At 43.2% G+C, this 16,033-nt stretch overlaps 1 protein-coding gene across 1 annotated transcript; it reads right to left on the minus strand.

Moving 5' to 3' along the window:
* Positions 1-1,284: 1,284 nt before the first annotated feature.
* On the minus strand, positions 1,285-6,728 carry LOC149164128 (uncharacterized). Its single transcript, XM_089429378.1, has 3 exons — positions 5,933-6,728; positions 2,202-5,322; positions 1,285-2,113 (listed from the first exon to the last, which is right to left on the minus strand). The coding sequence occupies exons 1-3, from the start codon at positions 6,726-6,728 to the stop codon at positions 1,285-1,287; spliced, it is 4,746 nt and encodes a 1,581-aa protein (XP_089285504.1).
* Positions 6,729-16,033: the final 9,305 nt, after the last annotated feature.

The following is a 16,033-nucleotide window of genomic DNA, read 5'->3' on the forward strand; positions in this document are numbered from 1 at the left end:
ATGCGAGGCTCCGAGACACTTTTGGGAAAAACAACACAAAGGTCACTAGGAGGCTGGGATGAGAATTTCATGATAGTAGTGACATCTACAGGATATGGCTCAGTTGGGAGGAAAAATTGCACATTTTTTTGAGGAAGGCAGTGTAGGCAGCAGGGAGCACTGGCAATGAAAACTACGTAGTTTTCCAGACGAGGCCGGAATCGGGCTACCAAAGCCTATTAGTCAGAACTACACAGTTTTGTGAGGTAGTCAAGCAATACATGACTGCGTAGTTTTCAAGCTGAACGTAGTGTCCGGCAGCAGGTGAAATGTTAATGAAAACTACACAGCTTTCAGGAGGAGTGGAGGGTAGGCCAACAGGGGGATTGCCTAGAAAAAATGCACAATTTCTTGGGATAGTGTAGTGATCAGCAGCGGGTACTTATCCCTCATGTTTGCACAATTTCTTCAGGAAGTTCAGGTAGGTAGGATGGACAGCTTCTGCGCATTTTCAGAGATGAGTGCAACCCTGGGTCACTGCTCAAGTAAAATTATATGGTTTACCAATGGGAGGCTTGATGGATAGGCTTTCTAGGAGTGCGCACTGAGATGGCATCTTGGGCAATTTATACATTATTTTGGATGATAGTCAGCTGGGTTGATTCCATAAATGGGCAGTGAAAACTGCCTGGAGGGCAGCTTCAATCTCTGCGCAGTTCTAGGAAACAATTCTTGGTCAATGAGGGTTGAAACTGTGCAGTGTAGCTCATTGGAGGTCCGGCTGATGGAGGGTGTTCCAATCGACAAATTTTTGAAACAATGGCCAAGTGTGTGAGCAAGTGAACTCGTGTATACGTGACCTTGCGAACACACACTCAATATGACTTGACGACAAGACACCTCTTTTTTTTCCCGTAGAAAAAGTCGTAATTTCCATTAGTCAAAAGAAATTACATTCTGTAGATGTTTAGACATATGCATAGTGAGGCTGACTGCCTCTCTTAACAGTAGCAAAATTAAACACAGTTTTTTCGACCATGTACATTCAGCACTACAAAAAAACCATTTACCTCCACGCAGGGAGTTTTCTGGACTCATATAGTTGTTGTATCATAAAATACCAGTGATATACTTTGTTATAGTGCTCCATGCAGGGAGACTTTAGAGTATGAACCATATATAAAAAACTAGCATAAGCCGGCCTGTGGCGACCGGATAGTAAGTCTGTAATATATAAAAAATCCGAGTTTGCAGCAACTTCAAAACCGAATGCAAAAAACCTGTGTGAATAGGATGGAGCCAACTTCAAATCTGATTATCTCTTTGAGCTCGTGGATCTACAAAAGGCCTATGATAATGACGATGGTAGGTTCCATCCACTTCTTCCTCTATTAACCAGTCTTCCTCTTGCCTTTGCGCTGCTTGCTTGGATAGATGGTCTGCCCTTGAGTTGCGCTCCCTGTAAATGTGATAACAATCAAATTTTTCAAAAGCTGTTGTTAGCCTATGTGTCTCATCCAGAATATGTCTCAAAGAATAAACATTGCAGTTAGATTTTCTGTTGAGCCAGTTGCAAACAAGTTGTGAGTCTCCAAATAATTGTAATTTTGTGCAATGATTCTCAAGTGCAAATTGGATCAGGAATTTGGCTGTGGATAGCTCGGCATAATTGTTTGTGCCCCTTCCCAGGTATATTTGTAATTTGAAGCAGTGTGCTTCCCGAAGGAAGAGGAGGGCGCCCCCCCCACAGCCATCTGCTTGTGCTGAGCCATCAAAATAGGCCCAGGGGTAAGATTTGTCGATGTGTTCGGGGGTAATAGTTCGAGGAGGGGTAGGAGGGGGATCATCAGGGAGGAGAGCATAATCTGCCAAGATGTGTGCTCTGATGGATGGCCAGGATGGAGTTTTATGGTCAAATATTGCACGATTTCTCACCATCCAGATAGCCCAGCTCATGAGGAGGGGGATGTTTCTTTCTTTGCCCGAGTGGTGCTCCAGCCAATGCAGCCAGGCTTCGATGATTGTCTGTCCTTGCCATCTGTTGGGGGAGGGGAGATGGGAGGTGAGATGGGTCCATTGCTCAATGACAACAGGGCAGGTCAGAAATAGGTGTTCAGTGTCTTCCTCATTGCACCTACATAAGTGGCACCAGAAAGGTCCATGGAATGACCTTTTTTTTCAGATTTGAGCCTGTGATAATTTTGTTGAAGAGGATGGTCCACATAAGCATGCGCGTTCTGGGGGCTGCTTTGAGGTGCCAAATAGCCTTCCACCACTGTTGTGCATTTTCAGGCTGAAATTGTTGCATAAGCTGTTGGTACCCTTCCTTAGGAGTGTATGAACCATTTTTTGCAAGTGCCCATACTATCTCATCTTCCTCATCCGAGATCCTAATGTGTGCTTGAGTAAGGGCATCTGTGTAGTTCTCCCATTCTTGCCACCACTGTTCCGGGATGTGAAGATCTAGAGCTGTCTTCCAGGCCTGTTGGAGAAAGCTGGAGTTTTGTTGGTCTGCAATATGTGCTATATGAGAGATACCCTGGTCCATAAGGTATTCCGTTAACTGTGCTGGGAGTTGATGGGCATTGCCACATCCAATCCAAGGGTCTACACCTATGCGGACTGCGTTCCCCTGATGTATTCTCCAAGTTAAACCTTCCCGGATGAGGGGGAGGGATGAGAGAACCGCTTTCCATATGTTTGAGTGTCTTCCGTTGTCCCTGTGTTCCCTGCGAATCCAACTGAAAATACTTTCCGGGGCGATATATTTCTCCACTACTACCCTTTTCCAAAGGCTGTTGGATGTGAGGAGTTGCCATCCTAGTTTTGCTGCCAGGGCTTTTGCGAATAAATCCAGTCTTTTTATGCCCCATCCTCCCCACTTCTTAGGCCTTGCTATGGTATCCCATTTGACCCAGGCAAAGAGGTTTCCCTGTTTGTTCCCCTTCCAAAGGAAACTGCAGCATATCTTTTGAAGTCTGTTTAAGATTCCTCGTGGTATCCAAGCCAGTGACATCCAGTATACCGGTGTTGCTTCCAGAACAGCTTTTATAAGGGTGAGTCTCCCAGCCCTGGTGAGGTATTTGTTATACCACACATGTAATCTTTTCTCCACCTTTGCAATAAGCCAGGTCCAGTCCGCAATTTTATATCCCCCGTGTTTCACTCGGAAGCCAAGATATTTCAGTCCTTCCTCCATCGGGTGTATATGGAAAGGGAACCGATTTTTCGTATAGATGATCTCATGGGCCGAGCAGCCAGTTGCTGTGAGAGTGGATTTATGGACATTTATAATCATACCTGTAGCCTTCTGAAATAGATCAAAGACAAAATGTAAGGCAGAGGTATCGGCCAGGCTTCCATTTAAGAAGATGAGCACATCATCCACAAACAGAAGGTGAGTGAGAGAGCAGTTTTCAGTGATTTTTATCCCTTTTATCCTTCCCCGCCTGTGTTCTGATGCGATCAACCTGCTAAGCCCTTCCATGATGAGAAGAAAAAGTAAAGGAGATAGTGGACACCCTTGCCGTAGACCTCTTTCAGCTGTGAAGAAAGGAGTAGGGGCCCCATTTAGAAGGACACTGTACGACACATCAGATATACAGCTCATAATCCATTTGATAAACATGTAGGGAAACCCCAGATGGGTGAGAAGCATACGAATGTAGAGCAAGTTTACCCTATCGAAAGCTTTGGAGAGGTCTACCTTAAGGATCATTCCTTTCAAGTGCTTGCTATGCATCGAGTGGAGAAGTTCCTGAGCAGTACCTATAGCTTCATGGATTTGGCGGCGATGGAGAAAAGCAAATTGTTCAGGGGATATATGGGCAGAAAGGATGGGTTTGAGTCTGTTCGCAAGGATTTTGGCCATGATCTTGTAGAGGCAGTTGCAGAGCGAGATTGGCCTAAAATCATTGTAAGAGACAGGCTTGTCGGTTTTAGGAATGAGGGCAATGAATGTGGCTTTGATGGCCGAGGGGATGTTGCCAGAGAGGCTGCAATGATTGATCACTTTGAGGAGGTCCTGGCCTAATAGCTCGAAGAAAGCTAGATAGAACTCTATGGACCAGCCATCAGGTCCCGGGCTTTTGTCCCTTTGGAACCCCCGCATGGTGGCTTCCAGCTCCCCCATTGTAATTTCTTTAGTGAGCTCAGCTGCTTCCTCTTCATCCACAAATCTGGGGAAGAGCTCGGCTACTCTCATGATCTCTAGCAGACTTGCTTCTCTCGGGGCCTTATATATGTTTCTGAAGTGTGAGGAGGCTAGGAATGCAAGTTCTCTGGATGTGTGGACCTGTTGGCCATGTTCATTTTGCAGCTCCCAGATGGTGTTGATCGCTTTCCGTCCATTCGCGAACCGGTGAAAAAACTTTGTATTCTCATCCCCTTCCTTGAGCCAGATTGCTCTACTTCTTAATCTCCAGCTTGCCTCACGATCTCTTAGGACTTGTGTTCTCTGATTGATAAGGCCTTCATACCTGGCTTTTTGCTCCGGGGAGATATAGGTTCCCTCCGAGTGGGATTCTAGGTCTGCAATCGCTTGCTCTGCAAGGGAGATCGTTTGGTCATCTTGTTGCCTCTTCTGGTGCGCCCATTTCCTGGATAGCACCTTGATTTCAGAGAGGTTCCTTACGAAGCAGGGAACCGGGTCTGCTCCTTCAGGGAAAGGATGTGATTTCCAATAGTCTGATATTAGATTAATATAGGAGGGGTCCCGGAGCCATGTGGAATTAAACTTGAAAGGGGCCTTGTGTTTCTGTTGCCTTGCTCCAACTTCAAGGTATATCGGTCTGTGGTCCGATATCCCTCCACTTCCAACCCATTGCCTGGATCTGGGATGATTACAGTGGAAGTCCTCCTTGATAATAAAGCGGTCCAGCCTCCTGGCAAGGTTATGATCACCAGTTCGATTATTCTTCCATGTGTGTTGGATCTTTGCCGAGGGAATGTCTATCCAGTGATGGTCCTCAAGCAGCTGCTCGAAAAAATCCGAGAGCGGGTCGATCTGCGCCATATGTCCCCAAGATTCAGCGTGGCCCTTTGAGAAGTTCAGATCTCCCCCTATAATTGTATTCTCGGCTAGGAGGAGAGGGGAATTGAAGAGCTTTCTCCAGAAATGTTCCCTGTTGAGGCAAGGTCCATAGACATTTATAATTCTTAGATCCTCCTCCAGATCCATGGAGTATATGTCTGCCCCCAAGAAACCAACTCCGCCCCAGATATTCTTCAGATTGATGGAGCTGGTCTTGAAACCAATAGCTATGCCCCCAGATCGCCCAGAGACATCTAAGGCGTGGAAAGACCATCCTGGCATCCAAGAGCCGAGGAAATATGTGACCGAGTCTGCTTTGCATAGAGTTTCTTGTAGAAATATAATATCAACCGGTTCTGAGAAAAAGAGTCACTTCAGGGCCAGTTTTTTCTCTGGGCTGGCCAGCCCTCTACAGTTGAAAGATAAAATCTTCATGGAGGGGGGTGGGGGAGGGTGTCCTTTGCTCTAAGAACCCTATCGATGGTGTGCTGTTTGCCCTGGATGACATCGACCCCGGCTTGAATCTTAGCCTTGTTGATGGAGGGAGGTCTGCCTCTTCCTTGCTTGGGCGATAGGATGAGAGGCTCCGCAGACAGCCCAATGGCGTCCGCTTCAAACTGCTTGGTGATCGAGCGGGTGGAGTACCTCGGTGTAGAGTTTACCGAGGGGGAGGGCGAGGGGAAGGAGAGGGGGGGGATGGAGGGGAGGGAACTGGGGGTAGGTAAGCCCGAGGGTTGTGGGATGGGGCAGGTCGTATAGTGAGAGCGAGAAGGGGGATGAGGCGGGCGAGAGACCTTGACCAGATCAAGGGCAGAGGGGGAAGAGGGGGGGGGATCTTGATCGGGTGGGGCAAGGGGAAGGGGAGAGATAAACTCAAAGAATTAAGAAGCGAAGCAGAGACATTTAAAGGAAAAGACGTACCCGAAGAGAAAACAGCTCCTTTTGCAGCCTTTGAACGCGTCATAGGAGGAGATGGAGGCCGGATCGGGATCGTTCCTTGCTTCCTTTGCCGAGGTGCAGGCGGCGCTTCCACCGTATCAGAGGTTATATTATGCTCCGTTCTGGGAACCGCCACTGCCGGAGGGTCAGGTAGTCCCTCAGTAGCGGGTTGTTCTTGTGTAATGGGGATCTGCTGTGCTTTTTGGAGGAGAGGGCAGTCTTTGTAGAGGTGTCCCACTTGATGGCATCTTCTGCAGCGATAAGGGATTCCTTCGTAGTCGAGTTTCTGCTTCCTTGAGGAGGATTTCCACTGGATGGTGATGTGTTCAGGCAAACCCCCTCTGGTATCAAGATGGACAAGAACCCTGGCGTATGCCATCATCCCCGTCTGAATATAAGACTTATCTGACTCCATGAAAGTACCCAGTGAGTTCCCTATTCTTCTGAAGATGTCCTCGGACCAATACTGTAGAGGCAGGCCCGGGAGTCTGACCCATACTGGCCCGATCCCAATCTGTTCCGACTCCGGGTCGAAGAGGGGCGTCCAACGTTTGAGGAGTACCGGAGCTTTTTCAAAATGCCAGAACGAAGACAATACCCAGCTCGTGTGGTCCGCCCTTGCAAATCTCAGTGCGAACCAGCCTCGCACGAATGTCTGGACAGAGGGGATTTCCGCCAGATATTGGCCCCATATCTCCGTGGCCCATATCTTCAGTTTTTCCGCTGAGATGTGTCTGCCCCGAATGCGGCCCACAAGAACTCTGTCCGCTAGATCCATAGCGTCTCCCCACTGGATGTCTTCTTCAAGTCTAAGGATGACGTCCTCAGATCTAGATTTAAAACAGCGTTGTTTCTTCAGGGGGCGGGAGGACATGCGTCTAGGGTTTTCAGGAGCCCTGGGCACTGCCTGTGGGGAGCTCGGGGGGGGGGGGAAGCCTCCGGGAGAGGTGGGATAGCGTGGTAGCTTCCAGATGAGGCCGGAGGGGGAGGGGGAGGGATTGGATCAGTGGGAGCGGGAGTCTCCAGAGGGTCAGAGGGCAGGGGGGGTTGACAGGGAGACCCGGCTGAAGAGAAGGACCGACGACAGTAGGGGAGGAATGTAAGCAGTCTGCAAGGAATCCGAGGGTAGCCGGGGATGGAGCAGAAAAAGTGGTCCAGGAGGAGGGTTCGCCAGGGAGCAGAGAGGTGGGAATAGACGGATCGGTCGACAGAGATGGGTCCTCAAAGCTGGCAGAGAAATTTTCACTGTACATACCTCCAGAAGTCGAGAACGTGGAGCGCCAGATGGAGCTTTCAGCCAGCGGGGAGTCCGAATAGTCCACCTCGTCAATGTCCATGTCGCCAGCTGCTTGGAACGACCTCGAATCCAGGAAACCGCCCAGGATCGGCACCGACCGTAAGGGAAATCCGTTAGGGTTGAAAACAAGCTGGAGGAGTTAGGTGCTCAGCCAGGTCGCGCAGGCAGGATCCCTGTCGTTAGTGGTCGGCAAGGCTGAAGTAACCCTAGCGTCGGTCGAGAGAGTAAAAACCCGTGACAAGGTAAAAACCAAAGAGGGTAAAAAACGAGGTGCAGGGTTAATGGAAAGGAGGACCGAGCAGGGAGACAGTGGGGTAATACCTCGGCACAGAGAAACTAAGGTAATAGCGAAGGGAAAACGGGGTCGGGGGGGCTACAGGGCCGTTTCCGGCCTGTAAACCCCGTTCATACGGGTCTCCGATGGTCCATGTTGCAGAGCCATACCTCAAAATGTCAAAGAGATTGATTTGACAAGACACCTCAAACCAACAAGACAACATTTCTTAGTGTGACTATCTAAAGGTTGAGAGGGACAAGTGAGACACTTGAGATAGAGCATTGAATGACCATGATGACACTTGTGTGACATTGTTTAAAACTTTGTGTGTGAGTGTGATTGATGTTTACATAGTGGACACAACTCATACACACAAACACAAACCTTCAACATCACCAGAACAAGGTCGTAAGCATGACATACCAATCAACATGCTGAAGACAATAGTTGGTCAAACAAGAAAAAATGAAGTAAGAAATGTAGAGGAAATACATGAAATGACTTTTTTGTATTTGCACACATGCATGTTATTGAAGACAAGATGATATGACAATGACAAGTAGTCCTGCAAACTCAACTAAGAGGTGTACTTCAAAAGGTGTTCTTTACTTACCATACTTACCCTCAAGATGATCATTTATCTGATGGAGTTTGCACGTGGTCCTGATATTTTTCCATCACTTGGTCTCTTAGTCCATCTCCTCAACTCCTTGGGGGTGATCTTAGCATGTCACCTTTTCTTATAGTCACTAAGAGATAAATCAATGTAGTTTCAGAGGGCAGTGACTCCTGCTGGGATGAGGCCGTGGGAGGCCCATCTGCAGAGTTTCTGCATGCAAGATAGATAGGGAAGCTTGGACAACTGCGTATTTTTGAGGCACACAACACTACTGTGGGATGGGGTTCTGGGAGGACACCTCTGCATAGTTTCCGAGTGCAGTGAAACCTGGGCAGCTCAAAGGCAATATTGAGCAGTTTCTGGATGCAAGACACTGCTGCGCAATGGGTTCTGGGAGGACACATCTGTGCAATTTTGGGTTGCAAGGTAGACTAAGTAGTTGAGGGAGAATACTAAGTAGTTTCTTAAGACAGTGGGTTACGGCTCGGGGAAGGACACTAGAGGAAACCACTATGCATTTTTGGATGCCAAGGGAGGCTATGGTCTCTCCGCACTGCGCATTTCTAGCAAGCAATGGAGAAAGCTTGAGGGTTGCAGAAGCAAAGTGCGCAGTTCTGGGAAGATAGATGAGGCTAGGTTTCTTGGGAAAATTCTAATTGTGATATCAGTGACACAGATGTAAACAATGATAGGACTTGACTATGATCACACACGAACACTTAGTGATACAACGTAGACCATCTAGAATGTATAAAACATACTCTGCTTGATGCAACAACCTTCATGACAAGAGTGTGTGAAGTGAGTGTGAAACATGTCTATGTGATGATAACAACTCACGCACGCATTCTTCCCTTGAAGCAAAACAACATCCCCTTTGCATGACAAACAACAATCCCTATGCCCAAATATGACACATGTTGCATAAAGATGATAACATGTACAACTCTTAAGAAAAAGGAGGGGAGCTTGAGATCATTAGCTTACCAACAAGTGACCAAGGATCGATCGATCACAGGATCCAAGGTAGGCTCCAAAATTTTCATGTGAGCCAAAAGTTTAGAGGGTGGTTGTAGCTGCTACAACATGGGCAACACATTGGTAGAATTCCAACTCTCTATATGGACCTTGTTTCATGAAAAGTGAGTCTAAGGCTTCGAGAAGTATTGTTCAATTCTTTGATCGTGATGACTTTCGCACTAGCTTGTGTGAAAGATGTAGTCCCTACCATTCTCTTGATTAGTCAGAACAAATTCCAAGCCAATTCAACTTAGTTGTTTCGATTGAGGATGAGGGGTATATTTATGAACAAGTAATATAAATGTCAGAGTTTAAGTTTCATCTCTGGTGTTGCTCTGCTGCCAGCAAACCTGGACAGTACCCTGGTGGAGTCAAGAAGGAACACAAGCGTCACTCCGCTGCTATCGAGCCTGGTCAGTACCCTAGCAAAGTTACTTGCATCACCTCTCTGTGTAGGAAGCCTTTCTCTTCTTTCACCTTATTCATTTTTCATTTTTTTCATTTTTTCAAAGAACTGTGCATAGGCACTTATTTGTTTCAGAGGAAGAAGAGGGATCCCGACTTATTGAGAGAAGAAGAGGTTGTTCCTTCATAGAAGTATGTTATATATACCTTTGACATACTTGTTAAGGTTTTCTCCCTAACCTTACTCTACTTGACTGAGCTAACAAGGGTTAACCCAAAAGACCGAATAGAGTAGGCAGTACTAGTTAACAGTGCAAGCGTTGTGTTTTCACCAAGACTCACTCTGAACAGAACGTATTGTCCATCAGGGTATCATAAACTGAAGACAACAAGCTCTTAATAAAGAGAGAGGACAACAGATAACCAGATGTTGATAGTTGTATAAGTCCTCTTAGATTTTCTTGGGCTTGTCTCGATAGCTAAACATGGTTTCGTGTTAGGCTAACCTACAGATACAAACAAGCAAAGAAAGAAAAAAGCCAAAAAACAGAAGTAAAGAGAAAGCAAATCAAGTAAGAAAAGCAACCAAACCAAACCAAGTCAGCAAGCAAACAAATATGAAAATTATAAAGCAAAGAAAAGAAAGAAAGAAAACATTAATCCTACTCCTACGCTAAGCAGTCGGGGTTATGTGAAATGAAATTTCCAGTGAAGCCACCATAGGCGCACCCAACCTGCAACCAAAAAGATACAAGCAATTAAAACAGAACAAAAATTAGTGTGCAATAGAAAATACAAAAACTTGATAATCTTGCACACGAGAGAGAAGGTATTTCCTGTGGGCAGAAAGATGTGTCAAAACCACCCAACACACACGCTTACCTCTTCGATGACTACAGTTTTGTTAGAAAATTATATATTACAGGGCATTGGAACACATAAAATATATTTCAAAAATATAAACACAGAAAACACATAAAACAAGAGAGACACAGATATACATGGTTCACCCAATTTGGGCTACATCCACGAAGAAACAACCAGTCCTTCCTTTTATATTATCCAACAAAATGAAGAGATACAACCTACATCAGATCCGTTGTAATTCCCTCTTCGCTCTCACACAATCTCCTCTCTGTTTCTTGCTCAGAATACACATCTATATAGCTGCAATACAATTCCCTCATATATAGCGAGGGCTTGCCCTCTAGGGAAAAAATCCCTAAACTAAACATAACTTCTACCATTAGATTTTCGCCTAATGAACAACCCAGATTGACTACGAAATTACAACATTTTACAAGGAAATTTTACATCTAATTTTAGCTTCGGCGCAAATAATGGGCGGCGTTGCCACCACATTACAAAATGGGGTCCAATGCAACAATACCTCTGAATAAAGAAGATAATCAGGCTCCACACCCAACAATCTCCCACTTGGAGACTGATTATAGCAACTCCACCATTGCTTCATTTGCTGGACAATGACTCCACTTTGGACCTGGTTGTTTCTCATCTTCATCATCATACTTGAAGACTAATTGAATTCAAGCAGAATCTCAATTTCTCTCTGGTTACAACTTTTGTTAACATATTTGTAGGATTCTGGCTAGTGTGTATCTTTTTTAGCTTCAATTCTCCATCTTCCAACACTGATCATATGAAATGGTACTTGAGTTGTATATGTTTAGTCTTGGAATGAAATGCAGAGTTCTTTGCAAGATGCATGGCACTCTGGCTATCACTATACAACCTACTGAACTCCTACTTCTTACCTAATTCATCAAGAAACCTTGTAACCAAATCATTTCTTTACTAGCCTCTGTAGCAGCAACATACTCTGCTTCCGTCATTAAGAGTGCAACAACACTTTGCAGTTTTGAAACCCAACTCACATTTGTTCCACCTACAATAAACACATACCCTATGGTGCTCCTCATGTTATCTTTATCACCTGCCATATCAACATCAACATATCCCTGTAGAGAAATGTTTGAAACCCCAAAACATAATGCTTGATTTGTGGTACCTCTCAAATACCTAACAATCCACTTCACAACCATCCAATGTTATTTTCCTAGATTGTTCATGTACCTGCTTACAACTCCCACTTCATGTGCAATATTAGGCCTTGTGTAGACCATTACATACATTAAGCTTCCAACTGCTGATGCATATGGAACTTTAGAGGTATAAGCCATTCCTTCCTGAGTCTTGGGACGCACCTCCTTACTTATTTTGAAATGGATAGCTAAAGGTATACTAACTAGTTTTTCATTCTACATATTAAATATTTTCAACACCTTTTGTATGTACTCACTTTGAGACTATGCTAATTTGTAATTCTTCCTGTCTCTAGTTATTCTCTTACTAAGGATTTGTTTTTCAACACCCAAATCCTTCATTGCAAATGAGTTTACCAATTTTCTTTTGAGCACATTTATTTTTTGCATGTTAGAACCTACAACAAGCATGTCATCTACATACAATAACAATATAATATAGCTACCGTCATTTTTTCTTTTGAGATAAACACAATGATCAGAGTGACATCTAGTATAACCTTGTTCAAACATAAACCTGTCAAGTTTTAGATACCACTGCCTTGGAGCCTGTTTTAAGCCATAGAAGCTCTTCTTCAACCTACAGACTAGTTTCTCATTCCCTTTTACCTCATATCCTTGTGGTTTCTGCATATATATCTCTTCCTCCAAATCCCCATGGAGAAAGGTTGTGTTTACATCTAATTGCTCAAGATGAAAATCTTCAGCTGCTACTAGACTTAAAATAGTTCTGATTGAAGTCATTTTAATAACAGGAGAAAATATCTCATCAAATTCTATACCCTTTTTCTGTGCAAACCCCTTCACCACAAGTCTAGATTTATACCCTTTTCTACCTCCATCTTCTTCCTTCAACCTGTAAACCCATTTATTTTGTAATGTTTTTTTACCTGTAGGCAACCTGACTAAGTCCCAAATCTGGTTATGTACCAAGGAGTCCATCTCTTCTTTCATGGCTTGCTCCCACTTCTTCTTGCTTTCTACCAACACTGCTTCTTCATAACATTCTGGTTCATTAGAATCAGTCAACAATACATAATATAATGAAGGAGAGTATCGTTCAGGGGGTCTACTTATCTTGGTAGATCTTCTAATACCACTTGCAGGTGTTTGAAGTGCTTGTTGGTGTTGTGGTTTCTGTTGTTGTTCTGGCTGTTGATCATTATGATTTTTAGACACCTTCACTTTTTCTGTGATCTCATCAAGCACTGTGTATTCTCTATTTTATTTTTCCTGTTTCTTTTCCCGCATCTGATCCTTATACAAAACATTTTCATTGAATATGAAATCTCTGCTTCTAATGATTTTGTGTTTTTCATAATCATAAAAGCGATAGCCAAAATCATTACCACCATATCCAATAAAGGTACATTTCTTTGATTTTTCCTCAATCTTTGTTCTATTTTCCTTATTAATGTGGGCAAAGGCTTCACAACCAAAAGTCTTTAAAAATGAGTAGTTTACCTTTTTACCTGTCCATGCCTCCTCTGGAATACCACCATCTAAGGAACTTGAAGGCCCTCTATTTATTAGATAAACAACAATATCTACAACATCTACCCAAAATTTTAAAGGCAATCTTGCATGCAATCTCATGCACCTTGCACGCTCCATGATTGTCCTGTTCATCCTTTCTGACACACCATTTTCTTGTGGTGTTCCTAGAACTGTCTTCTCTCTGTGAATTCCATTCTATGAACAATACCTATCAAACTCTTTGCTGCAATATTCAACTCCATTGTCTGATCTGAGACACTTCAAACTTTTTCATGTCTCAGTTTCAACCAAAGATTTCCATTTCTTGAAAGTATCAAATACATCAGATTTATTTTGAATACAATAAATCCAAGTTTTTCTAGTTGCATCATCAATAAAAGTAACATAATAATGAGAGCCACCGAGAGATGATACCTGAGCAGGTCCCCATACATATGTATGCACAAGCTCTAATTTTTCACTCTTCTTTTCTTTCCCAACTCTGAGGAATCTGACTCTCTTATATTTTCCATAAACACAATTCTCACAGAATTCTAAATCAACATGCTTCAAACCTAACAACAAATTTCTTGAGTGAAGAATTTGCACCCCCTTCTCACTCATGTACCTGAGCCTATGATGTCGCAATGTCGTATCTGCTCGTGTAGAGGTTAAAGCATTAACATAATTAGAAATACCATTGCATAAATAAAATGTACCAACCTTTTCTCCTTTTTCTATTACCAGGGCTCCTTTAGTGACCTTCCAAGTTTTATCTGTAAAATTAGTTACATGACCTTCACCTCCCAACTGCCCCGTTGAAATTAGATCTTTCTTCAGATTTGGAACATGCATTACCTCCTTCAACAACCATTGATTTCCATTCTATCGTTTTATGAAAACTGTACCCATTCCAATGATTTTACAGGGTTTATCATCACCCAATCAAACCTCTCCAAAATCTCCTTGAACATAATCATGAAAATGTTTCCTATCAGGTGTGGCATGGAATGAGGCCCCTGAATATACCACCTAGGCATCAATAATATTTTCTAATGAAAGAATAAAAGCATCTTGCAACACATCACCTGTCACATTCGCTTCATGATTGTTTTCTTGTTGTGTGTCTCCTTTTCCCTTCCAAGACTTGCAGTCTTTCTTTAGGTGTCCTTACTTCCCGCATTTCCAACACACTATCCCTGATCTGGATTTGGATATGCCTTTCCTTGACTTAGTGTGATATCCTGGGTTCTTCCTTCTTTCCATTTTTCTTCCCCTAGTCTATGCAATCAAAGCATTACCTGATGTCTCACCGGAGCTTTTCCGTTGCATTTCCTTGCTAAGGATTGCACCGATAACATCATCAAACTTTAAAGTACTAGATCCAGAGAAAGAGTTACTAATGGCCATAACTAAACCATTCCAACTTTATGGAAATGAGCACAGAAATAACAGAGCCCTAACTTCATCATCAAAAGTTACCCCTACAAAACTTAACTGACTGGTAACTGTATTAAATTCATTTAAATGATCAACAACAAATCCACCTTCTGACATCTTCATATTGAATAAACGCTTCATAAGAAATACCTTATTTGAGGATGAGGGTTTTTCATATAGTTTGGCCAATGCCGACATTAAACCCTTTGTTGTCATTTCCTTTTAAATATCAAAGGCTACCGACGCCACTAGGCACAACCGTATTGTTCCAAGTGCCTTTCTGTCGAGAATATCCCATTATGTGTCAGTCATACTTGTCAGCTTCTTTGTATTTCTGCTCAATGTAGGTACAGATCTTTCTAATACAATTAATATTCCATCTGCATCTTCCACAGCTAGTAGTTTTTGCCATTAAATTTTTCGACCCTAAACCTACCATCTTCCGTCATTGCTCCTATGAGTTTATCAGCCAAATATACCTTCAGCTCTGATACCAATTGTTAGAAAATTATATATTACAGATCAACGGAACACATAAAATATATTTCACAAATATAAACATAGAAAACACATAAAACAAGAGAGACACAAATATACATCGTTCACCCAATTTGGGCTACGTCCACAAAGAAACATCCAGTCCTGCATTTTATATTATCCAGCAAAATGAAAAGATACAACCTACAAATCCGTTGTAATTCCCTCTTCTCTCTCACACAATCTCCTCTCTCTTTCTCACTCAAAATAAACATCTATATAGCAGCAATACAATTCCCTCATATATATTGAGGGGTTTCCTTCTAGGGAAAAAAACCTAAATTAAACATAACTTCTACCGTCAGATTTCCGCCTAATGAACATCCCAGATTGACTACGAAATTACAAATTTTACAAGGAAATTTTACATCTATTTTTAGCGTCGGCACAAATAACAGGCAGCGTTGCAGGCACATTACGAAATGGGGTCCAATGTGATAATACCTGTGAATAAAGAAGATAATAAGGCTCCACACCCAACACATTTTTCAACAAACCTTGGAAACCCCTTACGAGTGTGTGTTCATCTGCACCAATTTTCTTAGTGAGTGCGAGGAAGCACTGAAGCTTGTTACTTGCAACACAACTCACCAAGTAAGATCGTTCCAGCCATTCAATGATTGGATCATAAAATTTGTGATGGTTTCTTTGAAAGACTCATGATCCTTGAAAATATGGATTTCTGATTCAAGAGAGGGGATCTCGATGGGAATCTGGTACATATATATAGATCTGATCATTAATGTCGGTCATGTCAAGACATTGAAGACCTGCCATAGCCATCAGCACTGGCTAAAGTGCCTCACCTACTTAACAGAATTCTTAGGAGAAATATGTTACAAGGTGAAGATCATAGTGCGTGAAGCGACTTTCATTAGATTTATTGTTGGGAAAATGATAAATTGCATGATAATCATCTAAGATAGAAGAAATATTAGATTAGCTGGTC

This window comes from Pinus tabuliformis, chromosome 5_1 (assembly GCF_031772625.1).
Source record: "Pinus tabuliformis cultivar Carrire ecotype Pingquan chromosome 5_1, CPIR1, whole genome shotgun sequence".
NCBI lineage: Eukaryota > Viridiplantae > Streptophyta > Pinopsida > Pinales > Pinaceae > Pinus > Pinus tabuliformis.

Excerpts from the sequence above, each read along its gene's own strand:
- LOC149164128 (XM_089429378.1), bottom strand. The coding sequence starts at position 6,728 with ATGGATCTAGCGGACAGAGTTCTTGTGGGCCGCATTCGGGGCAGACAC. Across the intron at positions 5,323-5,932 it reads AGGAGCTGTTTTCTCTTCGG|ACTCGGTCACATATTTCCTC; the intron begins GTACGTCTTTTC and ends TATGCAAAGCAG. Across the intron at positions 2,114-2,201 it reads CCCAGAACGCGCATGCTTAT|GTGCAATGAGGAAGACACTG; the intron begins GTGGACCATCCT and ends CCACTTATGTAG.